The 20,128-nt window shown below is 37.0% G+C and overlaps 1 protein-coding gene across 5 annotated transcripts in view; it reads right to left on the reverse strand.

The window, feature by feature from the left end:
- Positions 1-20,128, reverse strand: part of gstcd (glutathione S-transferase, C-terminal domain containing) — an 82,736-nt gene that overhangs the window by 26,043 nt on the left and 36,565 nt on the right. For all 5 annotated transcript variants that reach the window (XM_039688783.2, XM_039688766.2, XM_039688775.2 and 2 more), the window contains exon 5: positions 13,270-13,363. In XM_039688783.2, the coding sequence (XP_039544717.2) occupies positions 13,270-13,363 (94 nt within the window). The remainder of the gene's footprint in view (positions 1-13,269; positions 13,364-20,128) is intronic.

Here is a 20,128-nt window from a genome sequence, read left to right on the forward strand (position 1 = left end):
GACAAACACCTCCACGTTTTCCCTATTTAAATACAGTTACTCGAGCAGTGTAACTCGACCTAGGACAGTAAAACAAAATAAAACATTGCGCTTTTCTCTGCTTGGCCCAGTTTGAATGATCTGGACTAGTTAAGTGCGATCAAAGTGTCTCAAGTGCCAGAGCGATTCAGTGCACGCACTGAGATGAGAGAGGTATGCATCAACTCATCTTAGTTAATGGAATAACATAGTTTAATACGAAAAAGAAAAAAAAAATGCGTGAGTATCCCTTTATCCACACACAAATCTGCATTAAAACACAAACCATGACACTTCAAAAAGTCTGTTTGAAATGAATTTTTCTGAAAATAACACCACAACCTGTATAAAAACTGTGTTTCACTGATATAGCGTCTAAATATTTGAGGAGAAAGGTGTAGAATGAGCCAGAATAGACAGTTATGACATCTTATCATCTCATCAGTTATGCCAAAATCATCATATTAGAATGATTTCTGAAGGATCATGCGACACTGAAGACTGGAGTAATGATGCTGACAATTCAGCTCTGATTCACGGGAATAAATTACATTTTAAAATGTAAAATAGAAAATTGTAACAATATTATTTCACAATATTATAATATTTACTGTATTTTATCAAATAAATGTGGCCTTTGTGGGCAGAACTTCTTTTAAAAATATTGAAACAAATCTTCACCCCAAACTTTTGAACACTTACGTAGCACATGACAAAAACATATGGTATTATCCATATAATGTACTTTTATTACAAGACTGTGTGATGCTTTGGTGTTAATACAGCAAAATTATTATTAAAGGGATACTCCACTTTTTTTGGAAATAGGCTCATTTTACAACTCCCCCAGAGTTAAACAGTTGAGTTTTACCATTTTCGAATCCATTCAGCCGATTTTCTGATATTTAGAAGAATGTCAGTAACCAGACAGTTTCCGGTCTCATTGACTTCCATAGTAGGAAAAAAATATATACTATGGAAGTCAATGAGACCAGAAACTGTCTGGTAACTGATATTCTTCTAAATATCAGAAAATCGGCTGAATGGATTCGAAAACGCTAAAACTCGACTGTTTAACTCTGGGGGAGTTGTAAAATGAGCCTATTTCCAAAAAAAGTGGAGTATCCCTTTAAATCTATCATGGCACCGTTTATACGATACTGCAAGCAACTGCAAAACCATGGTACTACCACAGTTCACGTCTAACACAAAGGTTTTGCCACAGTATTTAAATAAAACGAGACTAAAACCATGTTTGTTCAGCTATCAAACAAGTCAACCCAGAATAAAAAAGGGAAAAACATGCAACAAAATTGAGCATTAGTTATTGAATGCGTATGTAGCCTGAGGGCCATTTTCCACAAATGCAGAGACATTTTCAACTGAAGCATCTAATGGCCTTTTAACGACCTCTTAGTGATTTCAAAGAGGACATACACATAAAGTATGACAGCAAGGCTGTTTTCTGACAAACTAAGGGCCTGTGTCTCCATGATTACATTGTTCAGAGGAAACTGGAAGAGCAGTGGGGAAGAAGCGGCACAGCCGGCAGTCTCTCCCCAGCCCTGAGCTCTCGTTTGGAGTCGGACACATTTGCTGAGAGAGAAAAAACAACAGCTGTATTGCGTCCATAATAAAGCATGAGCGGTGGCGCTAGTTCGGCCCATCTGGCTGAGCTCACGTTCCCAGGGAACCCACGCGGATCGTGTGGGAAGTAGACGGCAGCCAACGGAAGCTTAAAGACGCCTTCTATGAAGTGACTCTGAGGTTAACCAATATAGGGAAACTCATTAGTAAAGATGACAGCTTGATTAGTGCAACCCGTTATTGACTTGAGCATTTTGTGGAAGGGCAATGACATAAAACGGGGTAATAAATGAATCCAGAGCCTTGTTCATTCTCACAGTGACAACTAGCAATTAAAACCAATGTGTATTCTTCACACGTACAGCACTGCCTGCTTTTGTTTTCCATCCAAAACACTTCAGATCGTCCCCCACTGGAACCGCCACAGGTCAGTCTGTTCTCACAGGAGCGCAGAATTTATACAAAAACCAGAGCGATAAAACAAACAGAGGATAAGTGAGAGAAGTTTTGTCCTGTGGAGCATATCTATTCAAAACTCTCTCCTCGCTCTATATGCTGAGGATCTCTTATCGTCAGTCATCCATCAGCAATGCTCTGCACCTCAGACCACAATATCTCAGAGATCACAATGTAAACAGAGTCGATGCCTGTGAAAAGCCTTTGTTGAAACTTGAGTTCCAGAACATTCTTGAAGCTTTCAGACAAAGCAAGATGGGCCCAATTGTCCCTAAAACAACCAACGTTTTATACTAATAGTGGTCCCCTTAAATTGCTAACAATTAAGCTAAAAACTAAGATGTAAACTGACAAATTTATTATTGTAATTTGTTATCTCAAAATTGTTTAGACTTTTAGATCAGTCTTGAAAAAAGGAGATAACTGGACTCTTATTTTGATATTCTGTTCCGTTTCCTTTAGTTCCTGTTTCCCTGCTCGGTTTAGTTTCAGTTTCCTTGGTTTCTGTGATTAATCATTATCAGCTGCATCTTATTTAGTTCCTGATTATCCCCTGCATTTATATATATATATATATATATATATATATATATATATATATATATATATATATATATATATCCCCTGCATATATACTTTGTTCAGTTTAATCCTGTATTGGTTAAAGGAGTAGTTCACTTTTAAAAAAAAAACTTTTACTGATAATTTACTCACCCCCCCATGTCATCCAAGATATCCATGTCATTCTTTCTTCAGTCGAAAAGAAATTAAGGTTTTTGATGAAAACATTCCAGGATTTTTCTCCATATAATGGACTTTACTGGTAACCAAACGGTTCAAGGTCCAAAAGACAGTTTCAGTGCAAACTGCAAACTGTTCAAAGGGCTTTAAACGATTTCAGACGATGAATAAGGGTCTCATCAAGCAAAACGATCGCTCATTTAAAAAAAAATAAAAATAATAAAGTTTGTTTTATAAGCTCAAATGCTCGCTTTGCTCTGTTCTGTGATGAGCATTCGTGACTCTCCTGTTCGACCTCTTCCTGAGTCAACTCGTTCACTTCATTCGTTGAATGAACCAAATGTCACAAAAAAAAAAAGATTTGTTCATTTTGATAAACGAGTCACGAACGCGCATCACAGAACAGAGCAAGGCGAACATTTGAGCTTATAAAACGTAAACTTTGTTATTTTTTGTTGAGCGATTGTTTCGCTTGATAAGACCCTTATTCATCGTCTGAAATCGCTTAAAGCCCTTTGAACAGTTTGCACTGAAACTTGTCTTTTGGACCTTGAACCGTTTGGTTCCCATTGAAGTCCATTATATGGAGAAAAATCCTGGAATGTTTTCATCAAAAACCTTAATTTATTTTCGACTGAAGAAAGAATGACATGGACATCTTGGATGACATGGGGGTGAGTAAATTATCAGCAAAAGTTTTTTTTAAAAGTGAACTACTCCTTTAAAGTTTGCATTTCCAATGTATTCCTGATTAAAGATTATTCTAGTTAATACTCGATGCGCGATTGTGCACTGTTACATTATGCAAAATAATTTATGTGTAAAATAATTGTTTTCCAGTTATGTCAAGTTCTAAAATATTTTAGATTGTAATATTTGATATTATTGTAAACGAACAGGCAGAGAGACAGAACAAAGAGAAGATATAAAATTTTTACAAAAATCACTTTGCCAATTTGGCCTTCAGTAAGAAACGTTCAGAGGGAAAGATTATGCTAGTCAAGACCAGAAAATGTTGACACTAATGAACAGTCCCACTTCATTCTAATCATTCATAGCAGCCATTCTGAAAATAATGTGTTTCACATTCTTACATGATGTTCCCTGACCGCCGCTCCGAGGGCAACCAAATCACTGCATAGTTTCTGAAGAGAGCCAAGATAACTGCGAAATCTCAACCTCAAATTGCTTTTGGGCTAAAAGATGTATAAAACATCTTACCCCCCCCCCCCCTCCCCCCTCCCCCCACAACACAATTTATTCATCACTCTTACAAGAACATATTGTGAAAAGGGGAAAACAGCCTCTTGGAAGAGATTGAGGTCTGGTTAGCATGATCCAATTTGATGTCGCAAGTAGACCATTATCTTGATGGTCAGTCAGAGTTGGCGTATATTCTTATAAAATACGATTTTAACAAGCAACATTTAAAAATAACACATTTCTTAAATTATATTACAATAGGTGTTTGCAAGTGCCCAATCTGTTTTTGTAAGGCTTTTTCCTTGTCTACAGCTTTTGGCATCCTCAGGGTAGTTGATTGGGAAAGGTCACAAGTGCATACTTCTAAAAGTCAGCTTTCACCAGCTATTATGGACCTTCTTGTGTTTGATGGACGTGTGCATCTTATTCTTACAAAGACAAAGAGAGAAGACCAGCTAGAAAAGGATACCCATCTCCAGGCAGGCATGCTGTCAAGTATCAGGCACAGTGGAGAGATTAAATTAGCTCTTCGGTTTATTAGTGAAGCAAAAAATCCACGGCAGAACAGGCATTAGGGAGGGCGCAAAGAAAATATGAAGTGATTTGTGCAACCGTACATTCGACTTTGCACCTTTATTTCACTGTGGACAACTGAACTATCAAGACAAGGGCTGGATCCTAATTTGACAAAGACGTCCAATAGAGTAGCTAGATGCAGAAGCATGAACCATCAAAAGCCTGCTGGGATTCATGTGCGTTCAGTCAGAATGGTTCCAGTTCTGACAGGAACTATCCAATCGAAAAACGTTTTACTCTTACAGAAAGATGAGCAAGAAACTACGGGTAGAGAGGAGCCTGGCTTTAAGTCAGGATTTAAGAGAGGCCTGGGAAATGGTGTCTGTGAAAGAAAACAGAATCTTCCGAGCCACATGGGACTCTTTACCGATAGCTGTGTGGCTAAAAATCTCACATTTCCCCCAAATTTATTCAATACCAAGTTTTAGACTAAGGTTTTTCAGTTGTAATTAAATTTTACAAAAAAAATTGCAGAACTTATCTCTTATCGTTGGTTATATCAGCTGGAATGACACATTTTTACACATTTAACAATTATGCATGATGCTGTTATCTTTCAGTTAATTTGTGATAGAGTATGTTGCTCTAAAGAAAAGTGTCTTTTTCAGCTTTATTTGGGTAAAAAAAAATAAAAAAAATCCCAGTCTGAATTACACCGTATAATTCTATTAATCAAGTATTGGCCCGTATTTTTAATTGAAGAAATATCATAGTAGTAATAGATTATGCATTTGGATTGACTAATTTCATTTAACTGGCCTATAGGTAATGATACAAAAATGAAAATGTTTGAACTTAATTCATGGAATCCAATTCATTGAATTATTAAATAACTCCATAAATTATAATAATTGTTTGTTAAAAATGCCATCAACAACACCTGTCCCAATTATGGGACCATCTTACTCGAAGGGACTCGAAGGGTCTCAATAAAGACATTATTTGTTACGATACACATCTAAAATAATTACTGTATCCACAAAACAAAAAAAAAAGTTTAAAATTCACCATTCAATAAATTCACAAATCACTATTATCCAATTAACAAAGAAATAAGATCATTTAAGTAACGCTTCTTAAAAATCTAGGTTTCAGAGTTAGTTGGGAACACCCATATACTTCAACGCATTCTACATTACTTCCACAGGAAATAGTATTTAACAGCCAATCCAACACAGCTATGATAACACTGATGTCCTCGTGCGTACCTTCAGTATGTGGGTTCATGTCGGACAAAGACGCCGCCAAAACATACACATGCCTATTCTGGAGAAATGTAAATAAAGCCTGTGAAACCAAACACCACCCTTACACCGCATTCAAACAACACGTCAGAGATTACATTGTTCCACAGCGATGTGTACAATAGTTGTTCTGTTTGTCTAACAGCTTCATCATACCCAAGAGTTTCAAATTCACACTTGAGTTGCGAGGAAGGTCGGGTGTTGGAAAAACAGACGTGTTGGGGGCTGACCCGCCCTATGAAGACGAGCATGTCAGATGATCCAAAAGGTGCATGAAGTAAATGCACTAGATGCATCTTTGTCCCATAAACCCTACAATAAACTCTCTTTTACCTAGACACAAAGTTTGAAATCCAGAGTAACCTTAACTGATGCGTCGATCTCGCCTTTAACATCATGTTATCATTCAACAGAGAGCTTCAAGTGAAGCACTGGCTCTCTGAACTGACGTTGACTGATGTTTGAACTCCAGGAAATAGCTGTCACTTCTGAAGACAACAACTACACTCAGCACATTCCAGGAATCAACTACATCCATCTTTTTGCACCTGCATTGTAGACAAAAAAGAAATGGTGCGCAACTCACTAACCGTGATCCGTCTGCAAATACCCAAGATAAATGTAAGCAGTGGTAGACACCGCTAAAAAAGGCCCTCTAAAAGATTGTGGCAGTCATCACTTGGGAAGTGGAAGATGAAAAGTGGAAGATTCTGACATCCTGTCAATTCAACAACGCTGTTTGGTAAACAAGAAGGCTGGCATTGGCTTTTTACCATTCTTTTAAACCTAATGAGGTCTATATCGCACCACTCAAGACATGTCAGCAGTAGAAGGCCTAGCATTGGAAAAGAGGACACAAATGTGGCCAAAAAGCCCAGTAAACAAGCAAAAGATGCTTCAATTTCCTTCGCTTTTTTATCAGTTCAGAAAAAAAACATATTGCTAAAACCAAACTCCATCCGCACCACAACTCAAATGAGTGTTGATAAAACTCCTCACAGCCGCTTACAAGGCCTAGGTGATAATAAGGTGCTTTTTTTGCAGTTTAACACTACAACTTTAACAGAAGAAAAGAGGTGAGAAAGCAAGAGGAATTTTAATTGTGCCTCCTAGTCTTCTAAAAAGACTCAAATGAACTCAAAAATAAACTCTTAATTGAGTCTTCATAACAAATGGTGTATATAATAAAAATCACTGACAGCCATGCAACAGAGAGCAGGAATCTAGTATACCCAAGAGGACATTCAAGAAAAATAAAATAAATAAATTGACAGCTAGACAGGAGTTACAGGTGGAGGTCAGCATCTGACGGTTAACAATAGATGTTTTGCGTATGAAATGAGAATCTGAAAGGAAAGAAAAGAAGATACAGTGAAAATATAGAAGAGGGAGAGATAAATGAGAGCTTGGCCTGATCCAATGTATTATTTAGGATGACAATAGAATAACACAGCATGAAAATTAACTAGGACAATCTAAAGGCTGAGAAGACAGCGGTAGAGATGCTTGTTTTACACTGTAACCAGGCCGTAAATTATAATACCATTTTTGTGTAAATATAGGACAAAACCCCAAAAAAAACATTCTTCACATAATGAGAAAAATAACACCATGTTAAGAAAGTGGCATTTTATTAATAAATAGGATCAAATAAAAAAGGACTGGTGTATTGCACACACATTCATGACTCAAACATTTCATCAATTAAAACTCATTTAAAGCTGGAGTGTAGGCTAGTGGAAGAGCTACCAAGTTGAGAAAGTGCTGATGAATCTCCAGTTGGGACCAACAAAACTGAAAGCCAGCTTTGACAGCAACATTTAATTGGTATTGATTAACTGAACCAATCTAACTGAAGAAATTGAGGCTTAATTAATCAAACGTAATAAAATATCGGCTCCTGGAAGTGTAGCTGGCACATGTACAGTATGGGGGGGGGGGGGGGGGGGGGGGGAGTAGGACTTTCGTCTGCAATTATCTGGTTAATCCAGAAAATTGTCAGAATTGAAGAATTGTCTTCCTTTCAATTTACAGGAGGGAGGATTGTAATTGAAGAGTTCAGATGCAAAAGCCTCTAAGTGCCATTTGAAATTTTCTTCTAAAATGATCATTTTTATCAAGCTTGTATATTTAAGTTCAGTAATTTCACTTAAATGGCAATGAAGATTACCTATTAATTGTCATTTAAGTGAAATTACTGAACTTAAAAATACAAGCTTGATAAAAATAGTCATTTTAGAAGAAAATTTCAAATGACATTTAGAGGCTTTTGCATCTGAACTCTTCAATTGTATTTTTATATATATATATATAAAATTAAAAGCGCTTAATGAGATATATAAACTAAATACAAATGTATACCATAGGCGTCATTTAAAAAAAAAAAAAAAGGTTGTCAGTAAGGCCTATCAAGGCCTCAAACATTTGAAGAGTTCAGATGCAAAAGCCTCTAAATGCCATTTGAAATTTTCTTCTTTAATGATGATTTTTTATCAAACTTGTATATTTAAGTTCAGTAATTTCACTTAAATGGCAATGATAATTACATATTAATTGTTATTTAAGTGATATTACTGAACTTAAATATACAAGTTTGATAAAAATCATCATTAAAGAAGAAAATTTCAAATGGCATTTAGAGGCTTTTGCATCTGAACTCTTCATTTTAAAACTGGTTTTAAATCTTTCAAAAGGCTTTGTCATGCAAACATTCAGTTAAAACATATTTCCATATATTTCAAGCTATTTTAATTCTACATCCTTATGTTCAAATTTGAATTGCAATTCTGTATCATGTTTGCTGCCTAAATTCAAATTCAGGAACTGAACTGGAAATTAAAAGGCTTTTTTTTTTCAACTCGTAATGGTGAATAGTAATTTGAGAAGTGGAAGCAAAAACACTGACAAATTCAGGTATCTGGAAAATTCAGGATAGTTCTTCACAATGCTTCTGAATGTGTTAAAGGGATGCTTCAGGATTTAGGATTAAGCGTTGTATTAGTAAAAAACCTGTAGTATTTTCGAATTATCATGCTTTCCACCCGATTTATGCATTTAAAAAAAATCCTCTGATGACGCCAAAAATCGTCATTTTGTTTACATGCACACCTTGTTTCAATCTAACTGAATTCATTCCGATTGGTGAATCTGAATGTAGTGTTTACATGAACGCTAAACTAGTGATCAGTTGACGTGCGTTTTAGCATTGCTAAGAAAATTCCCGCTCCTCTGTGAGAGATACGAGACAGACACGCCTCACAGGTGTCGCTCATCGGTAATCACGCCACCGGCCTCGCGCCGTTCTCCCGCGGCCCTAACCTCGCCCTGTTTGCCACAGTAAACATAACGAATGGCGACTCTAGAATGCAAAAGCCGAATCTCGGACATTTTAGGAAACCTTGAAACACAGACTTATCACTAGTAGCCTAGACTTGTTGTTTAACCACTGCGCTCTGTTACCAGTAGGCGTGGCCTCCTAGGACAGCGAAGCAAGTGCATTCTGGGAGTTGTTGTCTTTCATCCACATAACCCAAAAATACATTTTCTGGCTTTTCTCAGTCTAGAAAGCTCCAAATTCAAAAATAATTTCACATTTCTTGAACATAAATGACCCATTTTAAATACACATTCATCTTTCCAGAGGTGAAGTATCCCTTTAATACAGGTGAAGCAGCATGTAATCTCTACCTCAGACTGCACTGCCACAGACTGTCTAAAGCAAATTCCACATTAAAATGGCAAGAACAGTTTGAAATCTAACAGACAGTTTCCAAGAATCATGGTGCAAAGGTTATTTTAAGTAATGAAGAAACAAAGCTATGTTTGCAAGGTTGCTACAGGGTTGGATGCCGACATCTTACTGGTGTATCATTGATTTCAGATTTATCTGTCCTAACATCACAGTTGGTCTTCCAGTCTAAAACATAGTACGGACCATACGTTTGCCAACAGTCAAAGCCTGGTCCTTGAGATGAAGCAGCATTTCTAAGTCATTCAATCATGTGACTGAGCAATAACGCATCTTTGAAGGTGCTGTAGGCTGTTGAACTTCCCTCCTCCTAGGCCATAAACTGTCTAGAGATGAAGCAATTCAGACAAGTAGTTGCCAAAACAGGCAGATGCGTCCGGAATGCGCGTCCCATGTAAATGTCCCCTTCCCACATAAACACAGTGGAGTCTCTTAATACTCAACAGGGCTGGTGTTGACAGTGAAAATAAATTCACATTCATGGCACCACTGCCAACCGCGTTTCCCAGGTGGCCCTGGGGTTTCTCTTGCTCTGTAGTGGTGACAGCGACTAGTTCTCTCTCCTGCTCTCGACAAACTGCATAATAGACACCCAGGCGATGCAATCCACCCACAGACTGTCCTCAATTTAAAACAATATTTATCAGCAGTGTGGAGGTGGCTCGCAAAATGTGGGTGGTAGTTGCGGTAGTCTCACAAACGTCTAAATATTTAGCTAAAATGGCTCCCAAAGAAAACGGCCAATACATTTATGTCGCTGCCTTTTTAGGAACGAAGCATGTCAAATTTCTAAAGACTCTAGTGGCGAAGCCTGTCTCCCAAATGAAACACGACTCATTTGTAATCTTGTCCATACGACAGCTCCTCTATAGACGTGCCCACGTACTAACATCTTATCCAATGACGCAGTCATCGACTCTGAAACTAAATGCATGTAAAAATATTACAAGAAAAGCAGACATGTCCCAGAAGAGACATACTTGGGGTAAATCACCACACACATAGTGAGAAGATTTACAAACTGTTTTTAGTCCAACAATGTGGAGTGGCCCAACACAGTGCCTTGAGGCACTCCTACACCATCTTCTAGTCAGAAGCTCTCCTGGCAAGCACTAACAACTCAGGAGATGTTTTTTTTTTCCCTTTGTGTAGGAAGGCAGGATCTGCTGACCAGACATATACATGTCTGCTTGAGTAATCTGGTTTAAAAGTTAGGATACAAAAATTCAAGAGTCAGAGATTTGGGTGGCGCAGGCAGACTGCTGATACACTTTCTCCAACAGTTGCAGACTATGACAATCTCATAACAATAGAGCTTGTCTTCACTCTACGGGTTACCTGAATGTTGAAAGATGACAGGAGCGATTAGTGGAGCGCTGAAGCGATTGAGGATTCATAACAAACAGCAGGACATACACAGGCCTCTCTGTGAACATGGATTCAGCACTTGAAAAGACATTACGGTGAAGCGTGTGTGGGCGCATGCTGAAAGACAGAGCTGCAATAGTAAAAGAAAAAGATGGTACCAAATAAAAGCAACATACTTTTTTATGTGGGGGTTCATCTACTGTACAAACCTACTGTATGTTCAGAATGTGACTTGTTCTCAAAACACTAGAAAATGTTACCAAATAAAAGCAACATACTTTGCTTTTAAAAAGATACTTTGCTTTTAAAGCAAAGTACCAAGATAGTACCATCTTTTTAAAAACATACTTTGCTTTTAAAAAAATGGTACCGAATAACATACTTTTTTTACGTGGGGGTTCATCTACATGCCTATGTTCAAAGTGCAACTTGTTCTCAGAACTGTTTTCTCTGAAGGACCCTGCATTAAAACACTAGAAAATGGGAACAAATAAAAGCAGCATACTTTTTTTTTACGTGGGGGTTCATCTACGTGCCTACGTTCAGAGTGCGACTGTTTTCTCTGAAGGGCCCTGCTTTAAAACACTAGAAAATCAGCAGAAAAGAGGCAACATGACTAAAGAACCATCAAAAATGTCCAGGGAACATGACAATCATTTATAGACATTTGGGAGTTCATTTCTGAAAAAGAGTTTGATGCAAATGTGAACAGAGCAATGGAAGTTCACTACAGACTGCGCTGAACGGAAAAATCTCCTAAAAGCCTCAAATAATAAGCAATCTTAGAATGCAAATGGAAGATGAATAGGTTTTTATTTTGAGAGAGACTAAAAATCATGACCTTGGCCTGTCCAGCAAAAAGCAGTTACTACAGTACACTGAATCTGCTATACTGTATGGACAAAAACATTGAGAAATTTCTGTCATTTTTTTACACTTATGTCATATTTCCATTTATCAATGGAAGAAAAAGAAGACTATTTGAAGAATGTTCATGCTGTCTCTTCTATGTAATGCAATTTTTAAGGCTGTCAAACCCAGTTCTACTGAAGCATAAAATTAGGTACTAGAGCCAGACCGATATATCGGCAGACCGATATTAGGCATTTTCCAAACTATCGGTATCGGCAGTTATAATGGCAGATAAATGAATATTTCAAAAATAAAATAAAAACGGACGAAACACGCTTGAACCATGTCACGAGTGTTGGAGTTGTATAGTTTGTCCACCAGAGGGCACTCTACACCGTTCCTGTTGGCAACACTCGTTGAGTTGGGCACGATACATACATTGCTTGAATAACAATTAAAAGAACATCCCCATCAGTTCTCTTAACTCAAATAAGCATGACAAAATTTGTGACTATCATGTCCAGTTTAAAATAAATAATTAAATAAATAAAATAAAATATCGGCCGATATATCGGATTTTAAAACCCAAAAATATTTGCATCTGTATCGGCCTTCAAAATCCTTTATCGGTCGGGCTCTATTAGGTACCAAATTTTTTTGTGCACAAACTCCGAAATCCCTTCTTTCTTACCAACTGAAAATATACGTAGTTTTTAAACTCAAGTAAATTATTCTCTCAGGGGCGTGAGTCGATGAGGATTGTTTCCAGACTCTTTGAACGAACTGGATTTCTGTCTCTACACGGAGCTCGAGCGTCTGTCTGTGCAAGGTGATTGGCATCTCGCTCATTCCTGGTGAAAAACAGCTGCCTGCTGTTTGAGCTAGTTAAGACTCCAGAACACGGCTGTGGAGAGCTCATGACACAGGACAACCAGAACAATCTCTGCTCAGAAACGCATTTCTACAGGTATAGCATAAATTTTCTTCCAAAAAGGCAAAGCAATGCCTGGAGATAACAGATAAAGTGTCCGTTACTGATTTTAGATTGCTTATTATATGCTAACTTGATGCCCATCAATCATAGACATAAAGCTGTCACTTCATCAATAGCTGAAATCATATTAAAGCCATTTCCTTCGTAGTCTCTGTGTGAAGCAGCAACAGTTAAATCAAATTAAATCACTTCCTTGGTAATTTCTTTGTCAAGTACATTACTTGCCAAGCAGAGTGGGTTACAATTTTAAATGCTTCATTAGAGAGCCGGAAAACAATTCTCAACGTGGCTGATGGAAATGATACAAATGACAAGGTTTTACTAACATAGAATATGGAAAGAACTGGGATCGAATACATGACTACCAAAATGGTTCTACACAAATATTTCAATATTACATGAATCAAAAAGATGCTTATCACTATTGGTATGGTAAGAGTAGGGTTGTGTTCCACTTGTTTGGAAATTACAGCCGAGGTTACCTTCAGTGGGGTTGACGGCCATTGGTAGGCTCTCCCAATCAACGGTCCATGACGGGCAAGGGTGAGCGGTGTAAACAGCGTCTATCCCTTTTTCCTACAGGACATAAGAAGACATAAGAACAGGTTAAACCACTCCTGACAGAAGCCTCCAGGCAACCACATGACCACTGCTCACACTTCCTCAGAACGCCTGAGACAAGATGCTAATTAAATCAGGAACCCGTTACAGAGCAGTTCATCCCACTTTACAAACTAATTTAAAGTTCTGTAATTGATTTGACATTTTTCTAGTTGGTTCTTAATCATTAAAGAGACCTAGAAGACCTAGAAGGGTAAAAAGTGTGCTCCGACGTTTATTCCTCATTGAGAATATAAGATGCAAAATACATGCAATGCTACAGAACATATGGTGTTGTGTTGGGGGATTTCATAGGGTACTTTTTTAGTACAAACAAGTCTTCACCAGTTTGACGAGATGAGGTTAGTCACCTACTTACAATGAAATTAACCTGAATGATTAAACAAACTCATGTGGAACGAAGTGAAGTGAAGGAGTGAAGGCAGGGTCAGATTGGTGTTAAAACCTCTAGGAAAGACTTTTTGCTTAACAAAATGCACAAACAATAAGAAACTAAAGGAAAAGTTAAAGTATTAAAGGGTTAGTTCACCCAAAAATGAAAATTCTGTCAGTATTTACTCACGCTCATGTTGTTCCAACCCCGTAAGACCTTCGTTCATCTTCGGAACACAAATTAAGATATTTAAGATATTAAGATCGCTCCTGCATACAGTCCGTAGGCTTTTTGAGGGACTGGCTCTTGCTGTCCCCGAAAAGTCATTAAAGACATCGTTAAAATAGTCCAAGTGACTACAGGGGCTCAATCTTAAGTTTATCAAACAACGAGAACACTTTTGTGCGCAAAAAAACAACAAAAATAACGACTTTATTTAAACTATTCACTTCCTTCTCCATGGGCCTGTAGTCAGTTAACGTAGTGTGATTGCGTAGAGCTACGTCACACGTAGGCTCACTATTGGCCGACGCTGGTCATGTGTGTGTGATGCGTGTGAGGTACAATAACAGAAGCTTGCGCTATTAAACTAGTAACCTGACTCACGCAGAGGGAGAAATAAACGAATAGTTGAAATAAAGTCGTTATTTTTGTTGTTTTTTGCACACAAAAGTGTTCTCGTCGTTTGATAAACTTAAGATTGAGCCCCTGTAGTCACTTGGACTATTTTAACGATGTGACTTTTCGGGGACAGCAAGAGCCAGTCCCTCAAGAAGCCTATGGACTGTATGCAGGAGCGATCTTAATATCTTAAATATCTTAATTTGTGTTCCGAAGATGAACGAAGGTCTTACGGGTTTGGAACAACATGAGGGTGAGTAAATACTGACAGAATTTTCATTTTTGGGTGAACTAGCCCTTTAAGATTCAAAAAGGATGCAAAGAAACAGAAGCATAAAAAAAGTTGAAGCCTAGTCTATATGACTCATGCACTTTGTCTGAAGAGAAACACTGTATATTTAAAATAAGTGAAGTTACTTTCCCATATTACAGTAAACACGGTTAATGGTTAACATTGCATTAACACAAAAACTTTACCATTTAACTTCCAGTGAATAACAGTAAAATGACATTCCGATAAGTCCCTGTGTGACATCACACACGATTTAATTTTAAGTAGTTTTGTTGCGGTGTATGACCCCTGTGCACTTACAATGACATTTTAAGTAAAAAAAAAAAGGATTTTGGTAATTAAACTCTGCATTTAACATTATTAAACAATGAAATATACGTTTAAAAGTCAAATACACATATTGTTCAATACCTGAAACAAAACAAGATTAAAAAATGGATAGTTAACTCCCATGTTTTCTGGAATAGGTCAACAAAGCCTTCCAGACATGCTGAGATTAACCACAATACACAGTATATCAAAACTCTGCTAATCTGTCTAATGACACACTTTAGCAGAGACTAAACTGAGTAAAACCATCTCAAACCATCAAATGAAGCTCCTGAGATGCTCTTGGTCACTGATTTAGAACGAGCCTGGTTCTGCTTGTTAAACAGTAGCTATTGCAACGGTGCATCTATGTTTACTGCCCTGACATTACAAATCCAGGCTGGCCATAAGGTTTGGCTCCGAGAATAAAAATGTAATTTGCTCTAAAGCAATGAGCCACCAGCAACAGCTGCAGAGCAGACCTAAAGCAGAAAGCACGCAGCCTGGAAAATCCCAGTGGACTGCTATGCATTAAGAGAGCCTGCTGAGCTCCAACTCATTGACACACACCAAATTGATATCCACTAGCGTGACGGGAAATATCTGATTTATAGTAGCTGAATGGGAGAGGTGGCAAACACCAAGCGCACACATACAAAGCTGGAAGTCCTGCAGCAGGCCTGAAAACTAGACGACAGCTGTGTTTTTTTTTATCACCTGCTAGGGACTCGACTTCAGCATTGTGGTCCGGGGCAGACAGTACAGAGATCCAGCATTGCTACTCGGTTTGCCTCTCCTGCGGGAGTCGTACGGCAGAAGTGTATGAGACCACTGCGGGCTCTTTACTCATTATCGGCAGATTTCTGCACCGGGGGATGTAGTGTTGCTAGAGTTTGTGGGTCATTTAGATGCTGGGTAAATCAGCAGGAATGCTATGGAAGTGGTGGGAAATTGAATAAGCAGGCAGAAGACTGTGCAGGAGGTTATGGACCGAATCGGCGGTTCCTCTGGGGAGGAAAAAAAGAGCGCTCATCAGGACAGTTATGATGATGCCACAAGCTGAGCTGTCCATGTAATACAGCCTCTTAAAGGTGCATTATTATCTGGAAAGGTGAGGAAACATGGGGGTCTGCAAGTAGAGGGGTACATGAGTAACAGCCCTTAAAAAGTATGCTTGCGGTACCAAACATTTTGATATAGTGGCCCCAAACCAATTTGAACACTAAATCAACAATATATATATATAAGTCACTGAATTTGACATTTCTTTCATACTGAAGAGGATTAGGGCCAAGTGATAACAAAAATATAAAACCACCTCGAGATTAAAGTCATTATAATGCGAGGTTAAACTTGTTAAATTTCGAGAAAAAAGTTGAAACACAATCTTGAGAATAAACTCATTAAATATCGAGAATAAAGTCGTTGTGTTTCGAGAAAAAAAAAACTCATTAAATTTCGAGAAAAAAAGTCGAATTACAATCTTGAGAATAAAGTCGTTGTGTTTCGAGAAAAAAAACCTCTTTAAATTTCGAGAATAAAGTCGTGTTTTGAGAAACTGTCACCATGGTTACTTTGTAAAAACCTTTGCATTGATGCCACACTACCTTTTTTTGGTCCCCGTACGCGCGGAGCTCTCAGGACACCCTCCTATGCCAGTAACTGTTTTTTATGAAGTAGCTAACTGGCTATTACTTTAGGATCGTTATTGGTTGTGTACGCCTCCAACCACAGAATGTCACGACTGTAACCATCTATACAGTCATTACTGGCAATACCGTGCATACGGTTTTACGACTGATCATATTAGCTGTCCATATGCCAGAGTGCTTTTGGGCCAGCGCTGTTCGTTGTTGAAGTGATGGCTCGAACATCTTTTATCAATAAAGTTCTGCATGGGCAAATTCAGTGACACTTTTAATGCAATACATTAGTGCTAAAGTTGATAGTATTTCTTTGTTACTGAAATAAAATCTAAAATATAGCTTGACTAATGATACAACTCTGCCATGTCCTATATCAGAAGGCTATGCAATGAACACTGATCGAATGCGTTATTCTTTATATTTCATTTCAACGTTTTTTTTTCTCGCATAATTTAATTAGTTTATTCTCAAGATTGTATTTCGACTTTTTTCTCGAAATTTAATACGTTTTTTTTTTCTCGAAACACAACAACTTTATTCTCGATATACAATGAGTTTATTCTCAAGATTGTATTTGGACTTTTTTCTCGAAATTTAACACGTTTTTTTTCTCGAAACACAATGACTTTATTCTTGATATTTAATGAGTTTATTCTCACGATTATTTAGACTTTTTTCTCGAAATTTAATACGTTTTTTTTCACGAAACACAATGACTTTATTCTCGAAATTTAATTAGTTTATTCTCACGATTATTTAAAAAATTTTCTCAAAATTTAATACGTTTTTTTTCTCTCGCAACACAGCGACTTTATTCTCAACATTTAATGAGATTATTCCAAGATTGTATTTCGACTTTTTCTTGAAATTTAACACGTTTTTTTTTCTCGAAATACAACGACTTTTCTCGATATTTAATGAGTTTATTCTCAAGATTGTTTTTCGACTTTTTTTTCTCATAATTTAAGGAGTTTAATTCCACATTATAATGACTTTAATCTCGAGATGGTTTTGTTTTTTCATTATTGCTTGGCCCTAATCTTCTTCCGTACTTTCATCTTTATCTTAAAGAAATATCAATTGTTTTATCATTTTGTGACAATGTAAAAACATGCATACATTTGAAAGACATTTTTAAATGTCAACGTATACTTATTTTTACCATAATCAAAGAAAACCACTTTGGCATCATATATGTCCAAAAATTTACTTTCTGCTTTTTCTACTTGCACAAGAAAAAAAAAGTTAATATAGTTAAATGTTTCACACACGTCTAGATGCTTGACTGGCTTGGTATAGGGTCACTATGGTTCTTTTTGTTTAAGGACAAACTTTATCTTACACTTGTGGTTAAACGTTAGCCCACCTTTCAGGACAAACATGTTTGAAGAGTGAAAGAGTGAACTGTGAATTGAAATTAAGTGAACTGTGAGAGAAAAAAAATAGCTTCTTTCAGTTTTGTTATAATACATCATTATTAATAACATGAAAACATGTGGTGTGTAGGATTCCTAAAGACAATGATGATGAATTAAACTGTTACTTTTTATAATAAAATTAATGGACTGAAATATGAAACTCACTTATAGTTTAAAATAAAATAAATCAATCTATATAATTCACCTGATATATTTTCAGCAATGCATGTCTTTGTAAACTAAGCCTAATTATTTACCTATTTACACTACTATTGAAAAGTTTGGGGTCATAAGATTTTTAATGCATTTGAAAGGATTTCTTCTGCTCACCATGGCAACATTTATTTGATCAGTAATATAGTAAAATATAACAATTTAACTGTTTTCTATTTTAACACATATTAAAACATATAGTTTGATGATATAAAAACACCCGTGTTGAAAACAGTTAAACAGCTGCAATTTTTTTAATGTTTTGCATTTACTGTCAATTTTGATCACTTTAATGCAACCTAACTGAATAAAAGGATTCATTTATTTAAAGTATTATTTATTTACTGACCCCCAAACTTTTAAACGGTAGTGTTTATATTGTACAAACACTAAACAGGTTACTGTGTAAAGTGGAGAAAAATTACATTATAATTTAACTAATTTAGGCATTTGTAGTTGCCACTCGCCACAGTAGATTTATTTTAAATTTAGCCATATTAGCAAAGGTATTAACCACAGTTTATGGTCTGCAAAAGAGAGAATAACTGCAAAATTGCATGTTTTATTTAATATCTTATTTTTATGAAGCAAAACTGTTCACTGAATTCATGTTTCTCCTGATCGTTTGACCTTCGTAAAGCAGTGGTTCCCAAACTGGGGCACGTGAGGTGACAGAGGGGGTACGTGAACAAAATGCTGAGCTTTCCCATTCATTTAATTCTACCCAACCTTAAAATAACATTACAACCGAGCATAAGCATAAGCTCAAGCATATGACATCCAATCAAATTACCTCATCTTTTGCATTCAAAACTGACAGTATCCATTCCACACAAGCAACGTGCATATGATAGATGGCCCGCAGAGTATCCTGCTACAAATCTCACTACATTACTGCCGTTCTCGACAATTTACCTTTGTAAAAGTGCATGCACGTTAAACTGTTTTTGGGAACTCCTAAAACAAAAATAGGAACATTTCAAATGCTATGATAGGGGCTCTTTAAGTGATGTGCACTTTAAATACATTAAATTTTGCAACTAAATAATAGTTCCAACAAAAACCACCACAGAGCTGCATTATACAACGGTGTTTGGTGAACAAATCTGCGGTTTTGAACGAATCAGGAGAGTCAATGATTCAATGACCCATTTATAAATACAGCCTTGTTACTGGATGAATGAATGACTCAATGGCTCAGTAATTAAGACAGTGACTTACTGCCACCTACTGGCGGATTTTAAAGTATCTCTTCGTGTTCACCATTATTTCATATTTCTCTATTACACATTTTTATTTAAAACATCATTTTATAAAGGTATATATAAGGGTTAAAATGCACTGGAAAATCAATTTAAGGGGAAAACTACTGTGCCTTAATAGAAAAGTGGAAGACTGGGTGTACGTAGAAAGATAAAAAGTTTGGGAACCACTGGCTTTAAGCATGAAATTAGTCACAATTGATCACAATGCATTTCTTTTTAAATAAAACTCATGAATGTTTCTTTATTTATGAATAAGGATTTCATTGTATATTGAAGTTTCTCTGTTATATCCCCCTACATAGTCTTTAGCACAACTAATGAACGTCAGACGAACAGCTGAAAGAACTCGCAGTGCTTGTCGAAGTCAGACAGCCACGTAATACCAGTCTCCTTAAAGTATCAAGTGGCAGGGAGTCCCATCAGTTAAGAGCGAGTCGGTACGGCTGCTGTTCTGCCTCGCTGGAGTGCATAAATCCTTTATCATCACGGTTCAGGCCCGCAGTGGCACACGGGGCTGCCGTAGAGGGACGGGAGCAAAGCACTGAACGTATTGAGAGCAGATCACTGTTTAGGGATTATGCGA

This window comes from Pimephales promelas, chromosome 6, assembly GCF_988280905.1.
Source record: "Pimephales promelas chromosome 6, fPimPro1.hap1.1, whole genome shotgun sequence".
Classification (NCBI taxonomy): Eukaryota; Metazoa; Chordata; class Actinopteri; order Cypriniformes; family Leuciscidae; genus Pimephales; species Pimephales promelas.